Raw genomic sequence first — 24,268 nt, 5'->3', positions numbered from 1 at the left:
CCATTAAAATGAAAGGTCAACTTTCCCTGCACATGGAAGACTAGCATGTCAGGGAGAAGGCTATTTATTTATTTATTTTTCTAATCCACCCAATAACTAATGTTCTCTGGGCAGATTAAAATACTTAAAAAGCCATAGAATGGTTAAATGTCTAAAATCCCGTACAAATTTCAAAAATAATAAAATACAATATCATAATCGATAAACATTACAGGAATCGATAAAGCAGCCATGATGACCTAGAGGTAGGTTTCGAAAAGGCCTGGGAGAAAAGAAATGTGTGATGCTGAGAAGATAACAAAGTAGGTGCCAGGTGAACTTCTTTGGGGAGTTTATTCCATAAGTGAGGTGCCACCACGGAGAAGGCCCTCTCTTTTGCAGCCGAAAGAGAGGACTGTCTAGCTTTCTTGGACAGGGGCATATGGATAATGGCTTCCAAAGAGGACCTAAGTGTCCAAGCAGGTACACGTGGGATGAGACATTCCTTTAGATCCCCGGATCCTAAGCCATTTCTGCATGGAGGGCTGGGGGATGCTTGGAGTTGCAGGACTTACTTCTGCCTTAAACACGCAGGACTTATTTCTGTCTAAACATGCATAGGATTGTGCCCTGAGTCTGTATCTGACTCTACATTTCTTTTTCCCTTTAATTTTGTCTCCCTTTGGAAGAAAAGGCAGACTTGGCAGCTCAGCAAATCTCCTCCATTTGTCACTGAGATTCTGATGACTCTGTTTGACAGGTCTTTGCTACTAAATGACTCATAAGAATCACATTATGCTTGATTTCATCTTGGGTTTTCCTCCTGGCTAAATGAAAGCTTCTTCTTTTTTTTTAAAGCAACAACAGCTGTTTGTCTCAATTCTCCAAGAACCGAGGAGTCAACACAACGGACAGGAGAAAGGCCGCTATCTATGATTTAGCAGCATTGGTGAGGGCTTGTAGATCTACTTGACATAACCCACAATAATCACCCCCTGACATCCGAATATTATTAATCTCCAACTGCTAAGACAGCTGATGGATGGAGTCAGCAAAAGATGCTTTGGATCTGGACCCTGCAGGGTACCCTCGACATCAGAAGCATTCTACATAAAGAGGAAGACAACAACTTGAACTAATAACAAGGGTGTCAGTTACTGGCATCCATCTTAAAGTGATACATGTTAAGAATGTAGGAATAAGTCATGGCGACGAAGTCTGTAATTCCTTGGCTCGGAACACAAACTCTACCGACTATGAGGCATGCGTTATAGACTCTGGAGTTCTCGAGTTTGAATTTTGATGCGAGCTGGAGTAAAATGCTTTCTTCCCTTCTTAATGACCCACCTGGCTGCTGTAGGGGGATCAGATCCATTACTCATACATCACGGATCAGGTCCCGGATGTATGAGAAATTATTATTTATTATTTATTTAGAATATTTATATACTGCTCCCCATTGAAAAGTTTCGGAGCGGTGTACAAGTTAAAATGAAAATAAAAACAGAATAAAACAGTTAAAACAAAATTTAAAAAGAAGCAAAAATCAGAAATCCAAGGCTGCATGTTAAAGAAAGGCTTCTTGGAATAAAGATGTTTTCAGGAGGCGTCGAAAGGAGTACAAGTTTGGAGCCTGCTTGCCCTCCAGAGGCAGGGAATTCCACAGGAGGGGAGCCACCACGCTGAAAGCTCTTCCCCTGGTGGATTCCAATCGGAGGATGGATCTATGTGGAACCACCAGGAGCAGGCCCTTGGATGACCTCAGTGACCGGGCAGGTTGATAGGGGAGAAGGCGCTCCCTCGGGGTATCCTGGTCCCAAGTTGTTTAGGGCTTTGTACACAAGTACAAGAACCTTCAACCTGGCCCGGTAGCGAATAGGCAGCCAGTGCAGTTCCCTCAGCAGAGGAGTTACATGCTGGAAAGGGGCAGCTCCAGACAACAGCCGAGCTGCAGCATTCTGCACTTGCTCCAGCTTCCGGAGCAGCTTCAAGGGCAGCCCCACATAGAGCGCATTGCAGTAATCCAATCTTGAAATTAGTTTCAGTATCTATCAGGATTTACTCATTTCATGCCTTCTAGATCGAAAACTGCCTCGGACTCAATTTGCGGTCAAAGAGCGCCCATTTCTGAGATTGCTGTGCGATTTGTAGACTGCCAAAAAACCATCGCATTCAACTGCATGCGTAATTTGAAAAAAATGCACATGAAATCATGAGCATTTTTAAAAAACGTGCCAACATGCACTTTAATCAATAGGAGAAGAACGTGCGTACATTTGGAAAAATACACACACACGAAAACACGTATGGATTGTCATGCAAAAAGAAAAAATGGCCCTCTTCATAGGGCTTTGTTTCCAGACCCCTGATCATCCTGGTTGCCCTCCTCTGAACACGCTCCAGCTTGTCTGTGTCCTTCTTGAATTGTGGAGCCCAGAACTGGATGCAATACTCTAGATGAGGCCTAACCAGGGCCGAATAGAGAGGAACCAGTACCTCACATGATTTGGAAGCTATACTTCTATTAATGCAGCCCAAAATAGCATTTGCCTTTCTTGCAGCCATATCGCACTGTTGGCTCATATTCAGCTTGTGATCTACAACAATTCCAAGATCCTTCTCGTTTGCAGTATTACTGAGCCAAGTATCCCCCATCTTGTAACTGTGCCTTTGGTTTCTATTTCCTAAATGTAGAACTTGGCATTTATCCCTATTAAATTTCATTCTGTTGTTTTCAGCCCAGCACTCCAGCCTATCAAGATCACTTTGAAGTTTGTTTCTGTCTTCCAGGTTATTAGCTATCCCACCCAATTTGGTGTCATCTGCAAATTTGATCAGCGTTCCCTGCACCTCCTCGTCCAAATCATTAATAAAAATGTTGAAGAGCACTGGGCCCAGGACTGAGCCCTGCGGCACCCCACTCGTTGCCTCTCCCCAGTTTGAGAAGGTTCCATTGATAAGTCCTCTTTGAGTCCAATTCTGTAGCCAACTGTGAATCCACCTAATAGTTGTTCCATCTTGCTCACTTTTAGCTAGTTTGTTAATCAGAATGTCACGTGGTACTTTGTCAAAACTTCGTCACGGACTTTTAGAGTCAAATCATCCCAGCCCAACAGTTTTAATAGTTTCAATATTGTAAGGAAATAATAAAATGTCCTCTCCAGAAAACACTCACGGTTTGTTTGTTTTTGTCGGGGGGGAGGGGGGAATAAATAGTTCAATGTTCCATGTAAACGTTTACATGAAGAAACTTGAAAATGCAGGTTCTGATCCAGGGTAATTATGCAAGTACCTTGCATCAGTGACTGCACCGGATAATTGCTCCAATTGGACTTCTCAGGTTGTTGCATCTCAAAGTGAAAAGCAGCAGAAATTCCAGCAGGAATTATTGACAAAAAAACATACTTTTTTCGCGACTGGAACAATGTTCTCTCCACTACACAATCACGGCCTACTTATACAATTGAAGTCCTTAGCCCACATCAATTCCTCCGCCATGATGAGTCCACGGGAAGAGAGAGAAAAGAAGCAGAAGCAGAATTTAAGTTATTTGTCAGCGCTGTGAAATTTCATTTTCTCTTGGCGGTTTCATTAAAGCTAATCCCTTGGATCAATATTGAAAACGGCGGTGAACGCGTGGACCCAATTTAATCAAAAACACAACCTTCACTCAGCCCTGGACCAAAACAAAACCAAAAATTGGATGCTGACTAGGAAAATTAAATAAAAGTTGTGTCAACATGAGGGTGGGCTGTATGGACAGAATGGTTAGTTAGACTTCTATTGCAGTCATATGAACTTTGAGAACATGGCCTGTGGCCTGACCAGGGCCAGCATCAAGGGTAGGAATGGTTGGGTAATGGTTGCAGGCTCACACCTCAGCAGGGGCAGTGTCATGTCTAGCCCTGCTCCCCCTTGTTTGGAAGAAGGTGTTTCAGGTAATCAATCAGAATCAGACTCTGAAGTAGAGGAGTCGGCGCCAGACACAGGGCAGCCTGTACCAGTGGGGGTGGGAAGAAAGCTCCCATGGGCTCTTCAGCTGGGGGTGAACCCTCTCCATAGCTTATTTCGTCAAGGGCAAATAACACACAGTAAGTGGGAAGCCAACATTCTTCCAAAGGATAGACCATGGACAGGTCAGCCGATCCTAGAGTATGTCGCAAGCTAAAATGGGTGGAGCGAAAAGAAGGCGAGAGAAAGTCAGCCCGGCTCCCATCCCGTCAGGAGCTGCCTCAGAACTAGTCTCTCTGAAGTTAACGTGTCTTGAGAAAAAGCTTTCCATTCTTCTTGAACAGACAAGTGTCTTGCTTAGTTTGCATAGCTTTGCCCACGAGAAAGTTCAAAGAGATTAGACTCTCTTCAGGCAGGAAGAGACGTTTATTGCTTAAATAAAGCTTTGTAGATTACTTAGCAGGCCTCGTTATTATCTCCCAAGAAGGCAGGAAGTTTTTGAGAAACGTGACAGCCCCACTGATAGGACTCTCCTGGAGTTGTTCCTCCATTACCACTACAACCTGCTTGTTCACCTGCCTCTTGCTCTGGCCCAGACAAGGCTGGACATAGGACTTTTCTCTGCCTAAATATGCATAGGATTGCACACGGAGGCCATTCAAGATTTAAACCAACACATGGAATTGTGCTCCGAAGTAGGCTGGGGTCCATCTGTCCCTCTCCCCCTTCAGTCTGAAGTGGTACAGTCACAATTACCTCCTTCCGGTTGTTTTGTGTGTACATGGGCATCTTTGGAAGTTCAGGATGCCATGGTCACTTAGGAAGAGTGAGACAGAGAGCTCCATCACACCAGCAATTTATCAAACACTCACCATTCCTGGTATGTGGTTTTGCAGCACGGGACTCACATGACGTCGTCCCTGTCCTGCACTCATCTCGCCCCTTCCCCCACCCTTGCGGTGTTTTATTTTGGTGCGGGGAAAGTCTGGATTATTTCCCCCTCTCATTTTTTTTTCCTTTGTTGGGTGTGTGTGTGCTAATGGAGTCTTGCTGACAAAAGGGGAGGCTGGGGTGGCTTGTCGAGGAAACGTGTGAATGGGCTGTTTTATCTGTGCCCACAACTGTTTTGACTGTTTTAATTGTTTTTACTGCTTTTATATAAATTATATACTGGTTATATACCAGTATACATTATATACTGGTTTTGATTAATGGTTTAATTTGTTTTTAGCTGTGTATATTTTTTGTTTTATATTGTATGATTTTATCTGTACGCCGTCCTGAGATCCTAGTGATATAGGGTGGGAAACAAATGTTTCAAATAACTGGAAGAGACCGTGTGTGATGGAGCCCTTGATGCAGTTATGAAATGGAGGTAAAAAAACACAGAGACAAACCAGAGGGGAAAATTTAGGTGTGATGGAGCCCAGAGTGGGTGGTGAACACATTCTGTCCTGGGTCTTTCAGGGTGCAACCTCATGCATGTTTAGACGGGGTGGGGGGAGTCCTACAACACTCATCCTGGCTGGGGTAAGCTGAGAGTTGTAGAGTGGCTTGGAAAAGTTAGGAGTTGTAGGACTTTTTTTTCTGTCTAACTATGGATAGGGTTGGACCCTCAATGTCTTAAAGTGCCCCCTTTTTTAGTGACTTGGAAAATGAGGAGACACTTATGCAGGATGATCTCCTAAATCAGTAGCCCCCACTCATTAAAGCTGCTCTTGGTCAGTATAAAAATGCAATAAAAATAAGAAATTCAGTCACTCAGTTCTCAGTAGCTCGTACGGAAGTCACAGAATCATAGGAGTCAGAAGGGACCTCAATAGTCCTCCCATCCAACCTGCTAAAGACACAGCATCCCTGAGAGGTGACTGTCATGGGCTGAGCCCATGGTCCCTTCAAGATAACATCTTTTTGCTTCATCCCAGGGAGAGGGAGACGGGTTTCTTTGTGTCTGAAAAGGGAGTAGCAAGCGAAATGCCAAGGCCGCTCTGGGTGAGAAGCGCCTGGCATCTGATAACACCTCCCCAGGCTGGTACTGGGGGGAAAGTAATAAGTTGCAGCTGTGCAATGTCTGGGAGCATTCCCCACTCCCTTCAGGAGAGGTGTGGGTTGCTCTGGGGTTTCTATTGGTCAGGGTGGGTCTGGTGACAAGGGGGTCCCAGAAAGGGATAAAAGACTTAGGCACCTAAGGGTCCAGTCTCTTTCCTGTGGGTGTCAGGAGTCCAGCGTGTGTGTGGTGAATCAGAGCATCCAGGCCGGGCCAGCTGGATGGCGGAGGCTCCACGCGGCCGCTGAAGGAAGGAGTCCTAATTTGAGTGGCGTGAAGCCAAGTCAGAGCAAGCAACAAAGGGGTTGAGTCGCAGAATTAAGTGCTTGTTTTGTTTTAGTCTAGGTTTGGGTACAATTGGGCAAGGGACCTTGCCGGAGTTACGGCTGGTGGGTGGTAAAAGTGGGGAGTGAGTGTGAATTCTATTAGGCTTGAGCGTGTAAAGGGGGAGGATAAGGTATTAGTCCCTGCTGTCCTAAGTGTGTCATTCCTTTGTCCGTGGTTTCCCCCCAAACCTCTTACGTGTTTATCTTAATGTGTGGACCCTTACGAGAGTGTGCAGTGTGAAGAATAAAAGTGTTTGGTCCCTATTTCTGGAGTGTGGCGTGTTTCCTTGAGAACCTAGACTACGAAGGGTTAACAAGTGGCAATAAAGGGGCGTGAATCTAGGCTGGCTGAGTCAGACCCCCCTTCTCCAGCCAGGGAATCGCGGAGTCAAACCAAGTGATTCCACTACAGTGACCATCCAGCCTCTACTTAAAGACCTCAACCCAAGAAGATCCCACCACTATGAGACAGTATGAAATTCCATAGGACAGGGTGCAAAATGGATTTTTTTTGGGGGGGGGGGTTGGGAACCCCAAAACCTGCCCTGCATATTGAGCAGCCTGGTATCTGCGAACAGAGATCAAATACCAGGGTATGTCTGAAATGTTACTAGAAGGTAAACATTCATTATTATCTTCTTTTTTTTTAACTGCAACGCAAATTGTGATTTCCAGAAGGTGTGAGCGGAAGACCCAGGGTGAACAAGTTGGGCTGTCTGTCTGTTTAATCAATGATGTCTTAAATGTAATTAGCCCCTTAATTGCCGCATCTCCATTTAGGCAACGTGCAGCTCGTGTCATTAATTACGGTTAGGTGTTTCTTCACCTCGACCCTTTCCGATGAGGATTTTGTGTTCTTCAGCTCCTGCGTGGCAAATTAGCCGGGGAGTCATTAGTTACGGAAATCATGCTGGTGATATTTCCATCAACGGTGAAAGCAAAAGAGCAAAGTGGCAACGTGTTCCCCACCTCCTCGGTCTCGCTCCACCTAAGTTGTAGTGACATCCTGATCTTTCAAAGATTCCCATCTACACACACGAAAACAACGTTGTAGGAGGAGGTAATTGTGGCTGGACTGTACCACTTCAGACTGAAGTGGGAGAGGGACAGATGGTTTGGGGCACAATTCAGTGTGTTGGGGGCTGTCTAAAGGTCATCTTTGCCCCACATTGGCTCTGAATCAGTGCTGCCCCCGCGGGACAAAGAGACAATGATGCACAGCAGAAAAGTTGGAGACTTATCCCAACTTTTCCGGCAAGGTCACCATGGCTCTTCCACCATCTTTCCTCGCTCCAGGGCTGTGCCATGGGGCGTTCCCAGCAGAAGGCCACCTCCCATTGGTCGCTGGAAGCCAGGGGAGGGGTCGCCCAGTGAGCTGAATGGCCACCAGAATCTCCGCACTTCCTCCCTTCATCTAATTCACTCACCGTCACTCTGCAATAGCAATACTGAAGGATTTGATGGCAGAGTGACGCCAACTTGATGCCATGAAGGCAGAGCCCTGGCTTTAAACTTTAATGCCCTAAGGGTGCAATTCTATGGGTGTTTAGACAGGGGGGAAAACCTCCTACAACTTTCAGCATTCCCCAGCTAGCATGGCTGGTTGGGGCACGGACCCTTAATGGCTTGGTACTAGTGAAACATAAGGACCACGTTCTCTCACAGAAACTTGCCTAGCTATGAAGATCTTCTTCAAAAGGCCCTCTGCTAGATCTCCTTGTCTTCGTAGCGTAGGTGAGAGTAGTTGATGATATGATTGCCATGCACCATTATGGAAGAACGTAAGAAGAGCCCTGTTGGATCAGAACAAAGGTCCATCTAGTCCAGCATTCTGTTGACATAGTAACCAGTCGGATGCCCACAAGTAGGGCATGAGTGCACTAACATCATCCCAATTGTGTTCCCAAGCAACTGCTATACAAAAGTAGACTTCCTCCAGTCCTAGAGTTCATATAAAGTCATCAGGACTAGTACCCACTGATGGCTTTCTCTTCCATGAATTTGTCTTTTAAAGCCACTCAAACTGGTGGCCATCTCTGGTAGCAAATCCCATTGCTCTTATTATCTGAAATCTTTTAACCTAAGGTGGCGAGGATTGAGCCTTGGACCTTCTGCATGCAAAGCAGATGTTCAACCACTCAGCTATGGTCCCTCCATAAGACATTCTTGGAAGATCAGGAAACAATAATTGCATTCAATAGCATTTGCCCACTTGGATTCCCTCATCATTTTAGACACGCTTACCTCAAGACCATAACAGAATGACCATCTTTTTATATATATAATGGATGATATTACAATTTGTCTTTTTTATTACCGTTCTAAAACTGAATGCTCTGCCCCAGAAATGGAACCAGAATAGTCAGTTCTAGCTCTGAGGGCCTCTGAATGATACCGTATTGGTCCAGTTCTTTGAAGTACTGAGACATAGCTATTGTTGTTTAGGCCTAGAACACATAGATTTTGGGGTAGTAGTGATGACGTCTCACACTGAAAATTAATCATTATCTTTGGAATACCAAATGCAACAGGGTCATTTACTCGGCAGGTAAAGTTTTGCATTTGCATGCTCGAACATGAAATGATCAGTGGTGCCAATGCTGGTTTAATTTGTTTTTAGCTCAATTGAAATCCAAGCCCTAGAAAGAAATTAATAAAGTCTGCTTTGAATGTGAATATTGGTCAAAGCCCATTCATCTGGGGCAAGATTAAGGAACAACAGGGCCAGGTCAGTGTGTTTCCATAGCAATGTCTTCTTTAAGTTTCACGTGGTGTCTAGTGGTACTTTTGAGGGACACAGGAGCTCTTGACACACTGATGTGCTGTATGATCTCTGCATTCATTCCCAGGCAATGGAGAAGAACATAGTGAACTCTTGGAGGCAAGAATGGAATATTTCCATTAGTATTTGGGCCCCTTTTCCCAACTGGAGGAGGAGGCTGCATTGATATGTCACAAAGTAGGTGAGGAACCACCATGATGAACGTTTTGAATGAAAACCAGGCAGATAATCTTGACAGCAATCCCAGCTGGATCTCAGAGGGGACCAAGAAATACCTCTGGAGGTGCATTGGTGCCCATGGGGCAGCTTTGCCTACCTCTGCTTTAAAACTTTGTAAAAAAAACCTCTGCAAATGCTCCAGTCCACATCCTGGTTATCCCTCACCTAGACTACTACATTCTTCTCCTTTCTGCTCTTCCATTGTCTCGACTCTGTGTCCCAGCAACTCTAGCCAAATCTACACCAATCAGGATATTGCACTATGAAAGCGGTATATAAAAGGCAGGAGCCAAACTACTGCTTTATAGCAGTATTGAAGTGCACTGACAACTGTTGGGGCCCATTGACACGTACCATATAATGTCAATACCATACCATATAATACCATGCTTTCATAGTGCAATATCCTGATTGGTGTAGATCAGGCCTCTGATGCCCAAATCATTCACCACTCTCATTTCTTAGATCATGATGCCTTTCCTTCAATGCCAACAACCCTTTCTCTCGATCTTCAAATCCATCTATGGCTTTGCCCTCCCCCACAACCCCCTTCAGATGAAAGCTACATAAAATCATAGACTAGCAGAGCTGGAAGGGACCTATAAGGCCACCAAGTCCTACTCCCTACTCAATGCAAGAATCCACCTTAAAGCATCCATGACAAATGGTTGTCCAGCTACCTCTTGAAGGCCTCTAGTGTGGGAGAGCCCACAACCTCCCTAGGTAATTGGTTCCATTGTCGTACTGCTCTAACAGTCAGGAAGTTTTTCCTGTGTGCCACCTTGTAATGACAATTTATGAACGGATAATTTCCTCATCCTGTTTTGCTGGAAAACACTTGTCATAGCCTTGTGCTGATCCTAGTTGCTCTGTCCGCTCCGTATGGGGGCCTCTTTGGAGCATTAGGAGGCTGTGGCTTATAGAAATGCAAATCCTGACATTTTGACCCTACACAGATCTCTTAAATAAACTCTATTTCACAGCCTGCCGGCTTCGTCCCCCCGTCGAGAAGAGCGTTTACGCTTGTGCTGATTGAAATGAATTCTGATCGTGCTTTTTTGTCAGTAGGCAGGGGCAGGGGAGTTGCTTACAAGCACGCCGTTACAGAGTGTTGGGGATTTTCTATTGCCTGATGTGATGGGGTGCTCCTTCTATATTCTTGCTTTCAATCAGCAGTGAGGAATCGCAGGCCTGCCGTTCACAGAATCCCGGTGATCTGGAACACCGCCTGTTCGCCCACCCCTATTTCCAAATGATAAAATGGACAGACAGAAACGCAACAGCTTTTCTGCTTGTCCGTAGGACGGGGATAAAAGGAGGGCCGCCATCACCTCCACGGACCTCCACCTTTGGCAATAGCAAATAGCCAATCATATTATGGGGTGGTAAAAGTGTTCCATAACCCATCTCTTAATTTGGGCAGTTCAGATGCTACGGAACGCAGTGGGTGCATTATGAGAGGCCGTTCCTTGTCCCAGCTCTGCATGTTACGGGTTTGTAACTTCCTGTTTCAAACAGGAAGCCATCGCCGGAGCCGTTTTCTTCATGCCACAGAAGCTTTATTCGTTATCCCTGTGTTCTCTGGGCACCAGGCACAGCTTCTGGTCCATCTCTCTGAGAAGATGGGATTTGGTTACATCATTACGGTTCTTTTGCACCATGATGGCAAGGGGGCAGGTCCCAGTTTCTGCAGGCTGGCCAATGGCAGAGTAATACTCTCCCCCAGTTTTATCCAGGAGAGGCCAACTCAATACTCACCAGGCTCTGAACCCTATTAACATGTTCACGAGGTCTCCAGAGCCGTTGTTCATGCCCTTGGTGAAACAGCAGCAAGCCAGCCTTTCTAAACAGTGACAACAGAGCCCCGCCATCCATCACCGGCTTGGCACAATGAATGATGAACTGCTTTAAAATGTCACTAGTGGCAGAAACAAGGTTTTCTGGAGCTTTTCGTGTCGCTGATGACTGCGAGGATGAGTTTGATGGATGATGACACTGTGGGGGAACCTTGTTGGTCTGCTGTGCCCTTCTGCCATCCTATCTGCCATAAAAGCTCGCCTGCCTGGCGGTGTTGCTCCGGGTGAGTTTCTGCAGCCTCCAGAAGCAGTGGAGATGAGTGACTCCGATTTCAGTGGGGTTGTGAATCCATTCTGGGTTTCAGTCAGAACTTTACATGAGCTATCCAAGGGGCTGAACCTGTTTCGGGGGTGGGGTTAAGCCCCTTGGATAGTTTCTTTAGGGTGCTGGCTGGTTCTGTCTGAAACCCAGAATGGGTTTACGGCCCCACTGGAATCGGAGCCTCCAGCCTCTACTGTGACCTCCAAGGTCCTTCTTAAGTTCTGAACACCAAAGTTATTCTTATGTTCTTCTGATTTGTTGGCATTCTTTTGGTATTTGGCTTGGCTGTTCTTACCACAAGAACATCAGATGAGGGATAGGGAATGGGTGGTTCTTCTCAAGGTGTTGTTGGAGTGCAACCCTAAAACTCTTTCATCCCCATCATCACTCACTGTACATTGGCCTGGGATGATGCCAGTTGAGTCTGGGGGGATACACTTAGGGATGAATGAGAAATTTATTTCAGTTTGTTTTTGATCAGGATTTAGCCTTCTGGACCAACCACGGATGAGTGTGTGTGTGTGAACAAAAGTCAAGGCTCGACTTCTGCAATGCGCTCTACATAGGGCTACCTTTGTGCCTAGTCTGGAAACTTCAACTAGTTCAAAATATGGCAGCCAGGCTGGTCAACGGTATACCTAGGCGTGACCATATTACACCAGTTTTAAAATTTCTTCACTGGCTGCCAATTAGTTTCTGAGTGAAGTATAAAGTGTTGGTTATTACCTCTAAAGCCCTACATGCTTTGGGTCCAGGCTTCCTGCGGGATAGCCTTCTCCCGTACAATCCACCCCACACACTCAGGTCCTCTGGGAAAAATCTACTTCAGCTAGCAAAAACCTGATTAACAACCGTTACCCAGAGGACCTTCTCTTCTGCTGCTCCCAGACGGTGGAATAGCCTGCCAGAGGAGACTCATCAACTTAACAGTCTACTAGCATTCAAGAAAGCTTTCAAGATTGATCTCTTCTGGCAGGCCTATCCGGTGAAATTTTAAGATGTTTTTAAAATGTTTTTAGGATGTTTAGAATGGGATTCAAAGACAACCTACCCCTACCCCCAAAGCATTGGGCAGTATGCATATGTTTGAAAATCTACGCATGAAAAAACATGTGCCTTCGAAAAATGCACACAAATTCACTAAGCAATGGGAGAAGAATGCAGACATTTCCAAGAAGCTCAGCACTGATGCGAGATTTTGAAAAATAGGCACAAACATACACATGGATTTTCATGAGAAAAAACGAATGAAGTCTGCAATCTGGTATGAACTTGTCAGAATGAGCTTCCAGATGGAATTTGGAGAATTTTGGCAAACTCAACTTTTGCTGATCTGCACATCCCTAGACACACATTCCCGACCTCTGACATAGTTGGTGGTACACAAATCTCAATATAAAATAGTAAGAAATGATGTAAAATGTAATGGGTTGGGTCCAGATTTAGTCATTCTTAGGGTGGCCCCCCTGAAATCAATGGGACTTAAGCTAGTTATGACCAACATAATTCCTATGGGTTTCAATGGGTCTAGACTAAGTATGAGGGGAGACTGAAGGAACTGGGCATGTTTAGCCTTGAGAAGAGAAGGCTGAGGGGAGACATGATAGCACTCTTCAAGCACTTGAAAGTTTGTCAGATAGAGGAGGGCCAGGATCTCTTCTCGATCCTCCCAGAGTGCAGGACATGGAAGAATGGGCTCAAGTTACAGGAAGCCAGATGCCAGCTGGACATCAGGAAAAACTTCCTGATTGTTAGAGCAGTATGACAATGGAACCCATGACCTAGGGAGGTTGTGGGCTCTCCCACACTGCAGGCATTCAACCATCTGTCAGAGATGCTTTAAGGTGGGTTCCTGCATTGGGCAGGGGGTTGGACTCGATGGCCTTACAGGCCCCTTCCAGCTCTATTATTCTATGACTAAATTTGGACTAAACCCTATGACTAAACCCTATATTTTGAACACACACCCCTCCCCAGAACAACTTTGCATTTGTCTTGGTAACATGATTTGATCAACTCCCCTCCCCTCTTCACTGCCTCACCACACTTCAAACAATCTTCCTTGACCAAGCCATGTAAAGCATTTTAATTACAATTTGTGTAACATGTATAAATAAATATTACATTCTTTCAGTCTACAATGCATACTAGGCAAATCTTGTTAAAAAGTCCGTCTACGTTTCAGGGTGGCAGCTTCTGTCGCATCCCGGCAGTCAAAGGAAGAAGTAAACAAACAAGGATAATAAAAAAGGGCCCCATATAAAACTTAATGAGCCATTGAAATAATAATTGGAATGATGGTTGGATCGGGTTCATACTTGGCAGGCAGCATAGGATACAGCTTCTCAAACAGGCAGAAGAAAGCACTGGGGCTCTTGACTTAGGACACCGTTTTGCTACAAGTCAAGAGTAACCAGAGCTGGAGTCCGGGATATCCCGAAATCTAAAATGCCGCCCTCTTGTGACAAGGCATTTGGAACTGCAAGTTGACTTGTTTCCTTGGGCTGCTATGTCCTCTCAGACTCCAGGGCGGCGCTAGCCACTCAGAGAGCCCATTGATTGTCTTTGGACTCTTTGAACTCTTTGATTCTCTTTGAACTCTTCAGTGTCAGACTTAGGTTTTGATTGGGCAATGGTCATCCTCAATAGGTGTTGATTGGCTACTATTCCTGGCCCACGGGCCTTGGGGCATTTGCTCCTTTGCCTGCCTACCTTCCTCTCCACTTGCTGAATACACCTCGGACCCCAGATCTGGAGATTCTCACCTCCTAGGGTGGAGACCTGCAAATCATACTCTTCCTCCCCCACTAAGGAAACACTTCCCCAAAAAAAGAGGACAAAAGAAGACACAGATTTGTCTAAAAAGTGCACATTAATTTATATGCATAGATGCAAGTTCAGAAAGAATGTACTTCAAAAAAAAATGCAGTACCTCTCACCATAGTGTGGAAGACGGTGATGAGGCAACTTTTGAGTCCGCTGCCCAAGTGCTGTGGATGGCACCAGCACCCTTTAGAGTTCTTTAGAGTTTTGGCCGGTGCTGACTGAAACCCAGAATGGATTTGTGACCCTACTGGAATAGGACCACCAAGATCCTTCTTACATTCTGATGGTTATTTATCATTAAACCAGATTTTGACTGGGCAGTCTGTCAAACACAGGACTCTCCTCTGTAAAAGAGGGCACAAGGCCATCCTAGATTATCTCCTGCTTCTCACCTTGTTCTCCTGAGGCAGCCATGCCCCATCCATCCCATTACCCTTTCAGTTTGCTGCTATATCATGACATCAAGTCATGCACAGGGGTTGATAGAAGGGGAAGATATGGCAGCTTGTGAGAGAAGACCCACTGCCACAGGTAGAGGTCCTAGGCTTCCACTTAATGCCACAACTCCTCAAGAGGGCTACAGAAATACCCTTCCAGGGTGAAGGTGTGGGTAAACCTCTACCTCACACCTTGATTACAATTGGGTTGGCCACTGGGGTAAAGTCATCTGCACCAGGGCCAAATCCAGTCAACACTTGGCAATCCATGATCTTGATGAAATCCCTGGGTTTTAAAGAACTGAAATTATTGGTTCCAATTTTAATCCTCTGAGTTCTTCAAATGATAAGATTCTCTCTCTCTCTCTCTCTCTCTCTCTCTCTCTCTCTCTCTCTCTCTCTCTCTCTCTCTCTCTCTCTCTCTGCATTATTTTGGGGTGGGGTGGGGATGGGGGATATTACATTTGGCCCCTAGAGCAGAACGTAGATGTGGATCTACTGGAAGTTCTCAAGATGTTTCTCAGTAGATTGGCAAGAATCTCTGACTTCCAGTTGTTTAACAATAGCATCAACTAAGTGACCCTGTTCAGATGACATGCTAAGCCACAGTGGTTAAGCATTTTGAGCTAAATATTATGGCTTAGCATGTTATGCTGACCATGGATTTAAACACGCTCACTAACCATCGTTAGTGGCCTAACCATGGCTTAGCATGTTGTCTGAACAGGCCCATATTAGACTGCTGAAATGACCAGGAATGCTTGGCATAACCAGGAATGGATTTTGGTAAGGAAGGACTGTGGAGATCCGTTCTGCTTTGCTCCTCAACACAAATTCCTGCACTCTGAATTCTTTAATTCTAAAGGTATATCTTTTTCGCATCAGGATCCAGTTGGTTAGACTTGAGGTCCTAGTAAAAAAATCCAAAGCAGATTCCACCTGTCTGAAGTCTGCCTAATGGTGCCGCAGAGAAACTCTTTGATTTGAATACTTAAACAAACCCTCTCTCTTTTTTTTAACCCCACCCCACCCCAAATTGCTTGCATCAAAAGAAAGGTATGAAAGACAGAGTGTGGGGCAGGGAGATACCAAGATTTGGGGGTGAAGGTTCTACTTTCAGTGTGTGGCACAATTGTTTTGGGGGGGAAAGGAAGGAAGGAAGAAACTGAAAAGAATAGGGGGCAAATATCAACATCAAACTCTTCTGTTTTCTCTGCCATACATCACATCCTCTCTCCATTTGCAGGACCAGCAAGCCACTGTCTGATTAGTGCCTCTACAGTTCTCTTCGTAAGTCTCGCTTTTCATAGTTTTTGATGCTTTATTAGAAATATAAAGAAGTTTTCTGCCTTTTTTCTTTTCTTTTTCCTTAAAAAAGAGAGAGAAAGGAATACTTTTGGTACCTTGTGTTTAATTGTCTTTGACACCCTAATAATAACTTTGCCTTGTCTCCAGTTTGTCACACTGGCCTAGTCATTCCTTTGGGCTTCTTATTCGAATGCATGGACATCCCATCTGGGGTGGGAAAAGAAAGAATAGCCTACCGTGGGCAGCTTTTACCAAGACCTCTCCCTGATTATAAAAATCTGCCCCATTTTTAACATCTTTCCAGTCCCCTTCCTGACAAACGCATCCGTCCATCTTTGTTTTGGATGTCCCAATACAGCTGAAGGCATCAAGGTGTAGTTGCGAACCCATAAAAACCTAGAACCAGAGCTACGCTTTGTCTTTGAGCTTCTCCATGTAGTTCCTGATCTCCGCCGTTTCCCCCAGGTCCATATCTTGGCACACCCATTTAATGTCATCTTCGTTGCAATTCAGGATGGAGTTGACGGTGGGGCAACCATCGTCTGGAGGGATGGTGGTGAACGTGGTGAACTTGACCCGCTTTCGCTTGGAGGTGGGCGAATGCAGAGAGGGCTCAAGCTTTGGCTCTTTGCCCGGTTTGCTCCCCAAATCAGTCAACTGATGGATTTGGCTCTGGATGCTTTTCGGTGTGCCGCCATTGAGGAGCTGGTTGCTCTCCTCAAAGCCTATCCCCCGGTCAACGTTGGTTGTGCGCTCATCCTGCCGGGGCGAGAGGTCGACTCGGTTCTCCAGCAGCTCGGTTTCATTCCCAAGCCAAACCCAGTCATGGGAGTGACTCATGGAGGCCTGTCCTTCTGCCGGCACTTGCTTGTGCCGATATTTCAGAGTGAAAGTGGCACAGTTGATCAGGAAGACTAGAATGGCGAGGCAGAAGACCCCAAGCAGGGCGTACATCCCAATCTCCAAGTCACTGAGGCCCCTGGGCGCCTGCACCAGGTCATTCTCCTCTATGCCGCCATTACTTTTGGGCAGGTCAATTTGAGCAGGGAAGTTGGTGAAGTCTATGGGGATGTTTTGGAGCTGACCATCGTCTGAGAGCTTTTCTCCATCCAGGCTGCTTTTAAAGACTTTGCCTTTGATTGTAGACTTGGCTGTGGCACCAACTTTCCTGGAAGTGCCTTCCTCTCGTTCGGCAGATGAGCTCCCATAATAGCGTCCGTCTTGTCCGTACCGCTCTTGGTCCAACAACTTCTGCCTCCGGTCACTCGCGTGGTTTTCGATCTCGTCGGTGTCGTAGTCACCGGCCCCAGGGGAGTTGGCATCATTTTGGCCAAACTTCACCTTGATACTGCCATTGCCTACCGCCAGGATACTCTTTCTTTTGGACTTTTGGCAAATTTCAGAGATCATCATGTCCACTTTAACCAATGCGCCTTGCCCTTCGCCTTCCGCTGAAACCACCGGCCATTTCGCCGTAGAGCTTTGATGGGCTGAAACGACGGATTCATCGAGTGATGAAGCAGAGAGGGAGAAGTCTTTGGGGTCATAAATATCCAAAGGAGTCACAGAGCCATCGCTGAACTGGATCCAGGAGCTGACCACGGCTTCCTAAAAAAGGAAAAGGAAGTGGTTAATGGTCAGGGGTAGGATTCTGATTTTGGTTGGGTCAACTGTGCTAGTGGAAGAGGACTCCAATGGCCCCTTCTTCCCACGGCAACTTCTCCAGTTCCTTGAAGATGCTACACAAGGAATCAAGAGCTCCTGCTGAATGGGGTGAGCGATGGTGTATGTGTGTGTGTGTGTGTGTGTGTGTGTGTAGTGGGATCCCCCAAAATTTGGCCGAGGGATCTTCCGAGAGTGGAGATTTTCCTCTTGTCAAAGACAGATCCTGGATCCAACTTGAGAACTTAAACTGAACTCATCTCCCTTCATGGTTCTGAAGGGAGGTCAACGAGGACAGAACACATAGCCAGGATCTAAACAGCCGTGGCTTATATGAACTCATGAGGATATTTCCCCCCCCTTTTCCTTACTCTCTTGCAGTTTCAAAAATGTTTGTCATTCTGTGTGTTTGTGTGTAAATCACAAATCAATGTAGAGGTACAGAAAGTACACAGTTCTTTGGGCCATGACATCAATGCTCTCGATTCAGCTCATGTATGAAGATATGGAGGAGAAAATTGATCACCTTTTCTTGTAAGAGGCTCCAGTGGGAAACTTCCTTCATTTTGGAAATAAGAATAAAAAAAATGATGCACACAGGATCTTTTAATGAAATGTGCCACATATCCAAGGGGCAAATGAGGTGCCTCCCTCCTAATCCATCTTCCTTCTCAATGTGGCTTTGGAAAGGCGTGTCCTTAGTTGGGTATGAAAATCTGGGGGACCCTGGAGGCCTGGATTGGGACCCTAGGCAGGCCAGATTCGCCCCGTGGGTCAGAGGTCCAAGTCTCATGTCATAAAATATCTCTTGAGGACAAGGAAATAGTGGGCTACCATCCATCTGGCTGATAGCCACAACAACAATTCTCATTGGCTAGCTAAATCATGGCCACAGAGAACAGAAGAAGAGCCATGATGGATCAGACCTAGGGTCCATCTAGTCCAGCACTCTGTCCACACAGTGGCCAACCAGCTATCGATCAGGGACCCACAAGCAGGACATGAGGGCAACTCCACCCTCTCACCCATGTTCCCCAGCAACTGGTATATATGGGCTTACTGCCTCTGATACTGGCAGAGAAGGAAGAGGGCTTCAGGAAGAAGTCATCACACTACATAAACAAGGTAAAGGCAACTTTCAGCCTTCTCTTCTCTTCTCTTCTTTTCTCGTCTCTTTTCTCTGAACCAGTTTGATTAGTTTCTGCATTGACCCTCCCACCCTCCCAATTTGGCAAAATGGCTTCCCCGGTTTACTCCCTGTGGATGGGATTTAGAATTAGGGGGAGGCATTTTGCAACAGAGCTCAAAAACATGGCCAGAAGAATCTCATGGAACATTTTTTTGTTTGTTTTGCTATGTGTGTTTTTTAACTGGGCTGCTCCATGTCTGCCCACAAGTGGATGGCTTTCGTGTCTGAATGTAGTCTACATAATTTAAAATACTCCCTGGGACAAAGAACACCAGTGTGTCAGGGAGGGATTTTGAACATGGGTAAAAACACCCAAATGGGACTACCTGGGGAAAACTGTACCACACATTCTCCCGAATGTGCATTTCAGCTGAGACATCAAGTTATTAACGGATCAATTTTCATTTCCTTATTCAGATTTTTGATATGCTCTTTGATCCGGATAACAATGCTTTGGAAATGAAACTCAATTTAAAACTAGAATATGTTGAAAACAATAACAATAACCTCACAGAACAGATGGGATGTTTTCTTTGTAAGCTATACACATGGATGATCATCACGAAAGCTATTAGATTCCATATCTAGCAAGCAAATAAAGAAAAGTTATATTGCCTTCTCCTTGATAACCACATATAAATAGCCTTGATTTAATTGCCCTGTTGTTTATTTCTTGTACACTGTTAAATGCAACCATTAACAAAACAGGAGGTTAACGCATGAAAAAAATCTGCTGAGTGGGCTGGGTTGCCTGTCGCTGAAGCAACATTTGAGCTTGACTCCTATAGGTCTCCAGCCTGAGCTCCCCAGGTAGCTGTCATGGCACTGTAGCGGGAGGGCAAAGAGTTTGACACTCTTCACATGCTCAGCAGACAACAATGAAACAGAGGTGACCAGGGGAGTTTCAAAGCCAGAGCAATACACAGAATTTGTCAGGGAAAGACAGGGACGAGGAAATGGCTAATTACACAGCCTTCCGGCAATTGTACAAACCAAGGAGTGAAGCGATGGAACAGGAACTTGCATATTTGTCCCACCTGCCCATATTGAGCACTAGCGAACCGAACCTCGGTCGTAAGGATGTTGATGATATACAATTTGGAGTCAAAAGAAGGCAGCAATATATCTATAGTCAACGTGGGAGAGGAAGGCCCATATATTTGTCGGCATCCCTGAATTAACACCCTGGAATCTGGGTGGGTTAAAATTGAATTTGTGGGCTGAGATCAGTCACATTTTGCTGTGCATTGCTCAGCAGCTCAGCTGCTACCCCTGCCTCCATCACCACACTTGGACAGTGAAGCTACCTGCTGTCCAGGAAATGTTAGTATCAGTCTATGAACAATGTCTGGCAGGAGGGTGGGGGAAGCTATCTAGGACACTGTGATTTCCTTGTTAATAAACCACAATAAAGAAACACTCTAAACCATGGAATGCATTCCTTTAACCATTTGGTGGTTCAGCAGCATGGTTTAGTGTGTTGTCTGAACCAGGCCAGTGTCACATGATCTTGGCCACTAGAGGTACAGTATAGCCAAAGCATTGGGAATCTAATCAAATCCCAGGGGTTAAGGAATGGTGGTATATTCAACCAGAAATAAAGAACCTCAAGTCCAGGAGCTGAGATTCTATGTATTGCAATCATGGTTAATTACCATTTCTCTCTCTTTCTCTGGGCATAGCTAGACCAGCCAATATCCCTGGGATCGCCCTGGGATCATCCCTGTGCATCCACATGACGCACGGGGCTCCCTTGCCCTGGGATATCGGCAGGCCCTTTCCCCCTGCTTTTTCCGCAGTCTTGGGATCATCCCGAGACCGCAGAACATGCGGCTGGGCGTCGCGGGTTGTCCCAGCTCCTCGCGAGTAACCGGGACCTGGGCATGGGGCACAGAGCATTGGGGGTGGGGTGGGGGAAGTGCGAGGTGTTTTTTTAAAAAAAACCTTACAATTTCGTTGGAGCGCTCGTGCACTCCTGTTCCTTTAAGAAAAATAAATTCAAAATGGTGGCCACGATGTCGCACACTGCGTGTAGATGAGGGCGACAATCTCGCAATCATAAAATTGCAAGATCGTTGCTGTGCATCCCCCTCATCTAGCCATGGCCTGCCTCTCTCTCTCTCTCTCTCTCTCTCTCTCTCTCTCTCTCTCTCTCTCTCAGAGGTAGTTTCCATTTGTGAATGGAAAGGAGAAGGAAAATGACAAGGCAGGGGGCTCCGCGCCAGGCTTAGTAGAGCATGAAGAACAGGCCGCCGTTATTTCACTCGAAGACATCCCTGCACTTTCTCCCATTAGTACCGCAAGATAAAAGGAGCAGAGCATAAGTGGCCATTAACATTTACCTACCTTGCTTCCTTTTCTTTTCTCCTGAACCAGTTTCTGGCTCGATGGGCAGCCAGACTGAGAGGGAAGAGCCAGAAGCCACGTAGGCGTTCCGTGGCAGGGCCCTTTCCCTGGCGTCTTCATTTTCTATCTGCAGGCAAGGTGGGTGCTATCTAAACACCGGGGAGCCTTCGAAAGCAGTATGTTCCCCTCCTTTAGTCTAGATTTCTAGGGCTGTTCTCATATATCTCTACCCATTCCCGGACTGCTTGTGGTCTCGCCTTGCATTTTATTCCTTTAAATATTGGCCGTGGATTTTCTGTTTTTAACGGTTTGTTTTGCATTTTGGTCTTTTTGCTGTTTGCAATCTGCACAAGGAATGGTTGTTATTGGCTGCATTCAAAATATAATGAATCAACAAATGCCAGAGCTACTTCTACCATCTCCTCTGCAGCAAGTTTGGACTTGGCCCAAGTTACTGAGCGTTCCAGGCGATGGGTGTCCTTCTGGATCAGTAGTTACTGACCTCCCTCTGCCTTCTCATCTGATTTGCCTCGACATCGGGGGGTTTATGCATTCCTCGCCTCCATATGAGCCGTGACCCCAGACTTGCTTCTCGGAAGCTTTGCCTGGGTGACTCAGAGCCTCCTAGCCCCTTGAATTAAGTAGGATCAACACGCTGGTGACCTAATGAGTCCAACTGCTAACCTGTCTCTGTCAGCCAATTCTGAGAATAATAGGACAGTGGAGGTGAATTGCATTGCCCTTCTAGCTCAAAGAAATGAATGTGCTTCTTCTGTTCTCTCTCTCTCTCTCTCTCTCTCTCCTCAACTCTGTATCTCCTTCACCCAATCTGACTAATGATGGGGAAATGGGATAATTCAAAATACAACCTCCCCTTGTTTAAAAAACCCTCACTCTAATACAGGGCCAAATTCAATTTCAGAGATCTTGGGGTCCATTTTTCCAGTAGTGGGCGGAGTCAAAGGAAAAAGGGGCATGGCCAAAGGCAAAAGGGAGTAACCAAGGAGGCTTAGCAACTCTCCTGAGACTGAGAGCTTCCCTAAATGGGCAATTTATAGCATGCTCGTGATAAGCCACTCATGGAAGTTTGCAGGTCCATTAGACGATGTCGCCAACAGCCAGGATGTCTATCGCATTAACGCCTGGAAACCGGGCATTTGAAAGAACCACAGATAATGTGGTAATATCCGGAAAAAGCGGGATCTCTCTGCCACTAGATGGCGCTGTCTCATTAAAAGACAATGGGGCCTTTCTGAGAAGCGAGAAAATCACGTCGTGTGTGAAGAAGCATGTTGTGATGGTGTGATTACAAAAGCCACGGTAAGGTGCGGGATTTTTACTGTGTGTAGAAAAGCTCTAAGCCAGCTGCCTCAGTCAGCTGCTTTTGAGTCTCATGAAAGGGCAGTTTCAGGTCCCTAAATAATTTGGCTGGACTTGAGTACCGTGTAGCTTCTCTTGTGTGTGTGTGTGTTTGTGTGTGTGTGTGTGTGTGTGAGAGAGAGAGAGAGAGAGAGAGAGAGAGTCAATAGGCTTGTAGCTTGGTGATAAAGCACCCAAATTGCATGCAGAAGTGCCACAGGATTGATCTTGAGCATTTCCAGGTAAAAAGCACTGTAGGGCCAGAGCTGGGAAAGACCCCCCCCCCAAATTGGGTCCTTGCAGACCTAACGCCAATGAGAAGAGTCTGACTTGATAAGAGGAAACTTTGCATCTTCATATATTCTGAATTCTGTGAATCAAGCAGTGTTCTGCAATTGTTTGTATTCTGCATGATGTTGACTACTCAAGGAGAAAGGATAGCAGAAAGATAGGACACAAAGTTCAGCCCTATTGATGAATCCCCTGCCCATCAGTTTCTCTGACTTCTAAAATTCACCCTGCACTTTCAAACCTATCACCTTAACAATATGGACTAGAAAGCTGAACATGCAAAATGGAAACCTGAGTTATGGAATGATAGCTCGCACACAGCTTGGAGTATTTCAGCCGGGAGAAGAGGCACAGTAGGGCTCCAGATACGCTACCTGTTTGGGGGTATAGAGCAACTCTTGGGCAACTGCGGTAGCCACAATAGCCCGGTTACTCGCTGCACTGGGTTGAAGAAAAAGCGACAATCCGGCTACCAGCTGGACACCCATATCTGTGATGGTCACCTTGTCATCCAATACTGTCACGGTCTTCTCTGCCAAGATGGAGTCGGAGAGCGGAGACAGGACCTTTGGAGGAAGCCATAATGTGATCCATTAAGAAAGGGATTAAAAGAATGACAGTCCTCCCTACCATTCCATTTCCTTATGATATCTGGCATTTACACACACACACACACACACTACTGTCTTGGCTAGATTGTTTTATTGCTGGTGTTTGGTTTTTAAGGATCCCCTCCCCCCCCCCCCCCGGTTTCATTACTGTGTCCCTGTTCAGATGACACGCTAAGCCATGGTGGTAAAGCGTTTTGAGTTCAACATTATGCCTCAGTGTGTTGTGTGAACCATTCCTAACCATGGTGGCTACATAACTATGATTTAAACACACTCACTAACCCTTTGCTGCAAAAGGGTTAGGGGCCTAACCATGGTTTAGCGTGTCCTCTGAACAGGCCCTGTATCAGTCTATTTTATTGTTGGAAGGCCTTTTGGGAAGGTTCCTGACATGTAAGGCAATCTAGAAGTATTATAAATATAAATAAATACAAACAAACAGGCATCTCAAGGCTCTTAACATGACTTGGAAATTGCAGCGGTAGGTCCTGGAGAAGCCTAATAATTATAGTAGTAGTAGTAGTAGTAATAATAATAATAATAATAATAATAATAATAATAATAATAATAATAATAATAATTTTATTTCTTACCCGCCTCTCCATTTGGATCAAAATTAAGTATAAAATACATAAAAATGAATCAAAAACATACTGGAGTATACATTATAAAAACATCCTAAAATTCCACTGGATAGATCAGTCTTTATAGAATCACAGGTCTATAAAAGTGCCAATACTAACGACCGACCGCATTCTGGTTCATTCTATTTGGCAAGTAAATCATTTTGGTACATTTTTTTTTTTTTTTACTCAAA

At 45.5% G+C, this 24,268-nt stretch overlaps 1 protein-coding gene across 1 annotated transcript in view; it reads right to left on the bottom strand.

Moving 5' to 3' along the window:
• Positions 1 to 16,294: 16,294 nt before the first annotated feature.
• TMEM132C (transmembrane protein 132C) overlaps positions 16,295 to 24,268 on the bottom strand; it is a 309,285-nt gene continuing 301,311 nt past the window's right edge. Inside the window, exons 8-9 of the mRNA XM_063144326.1 lie at positions 23,215 to 23,406; positions 16,295 to 17,601 (exon numbers count right to left, since the gene is read on the bottom strand). Of these exons, the coding sequence (XP_063000396.1) occupies positions 16,402 to 17,601; positions 23,215 to 23,406 (1,392 nt within the window). The 3' untranslated portion in view covers positions 16,295 to 16,401. The remainder of the gene's footprint in view (positions 17,602 to 23,214; positions 23,407 to 24,268) is intronic.

This window comes from Elgaria multicarinata, chromosome 18 (assembly GCF_023053635.1).
Source record: "Elgaria multicarinata webbii isolate HBS135686 ecotype San Diego chromosome 18, rElgMul1.1.pri, whole genome shotgun sequence".
NCBI classification, from domain to species: domain Eukaryota; kingdom Metazoa; phylum Chordata; class Lepidosauria; order Squamata; family Anguidae; genus Elgaria; species Elgaria multicarinata.
The sequence above is the reverse complement of the archived record's forward strand: the minus strand, read 5'-3'. Positions and strand labels throughout refer to the sequence as shown.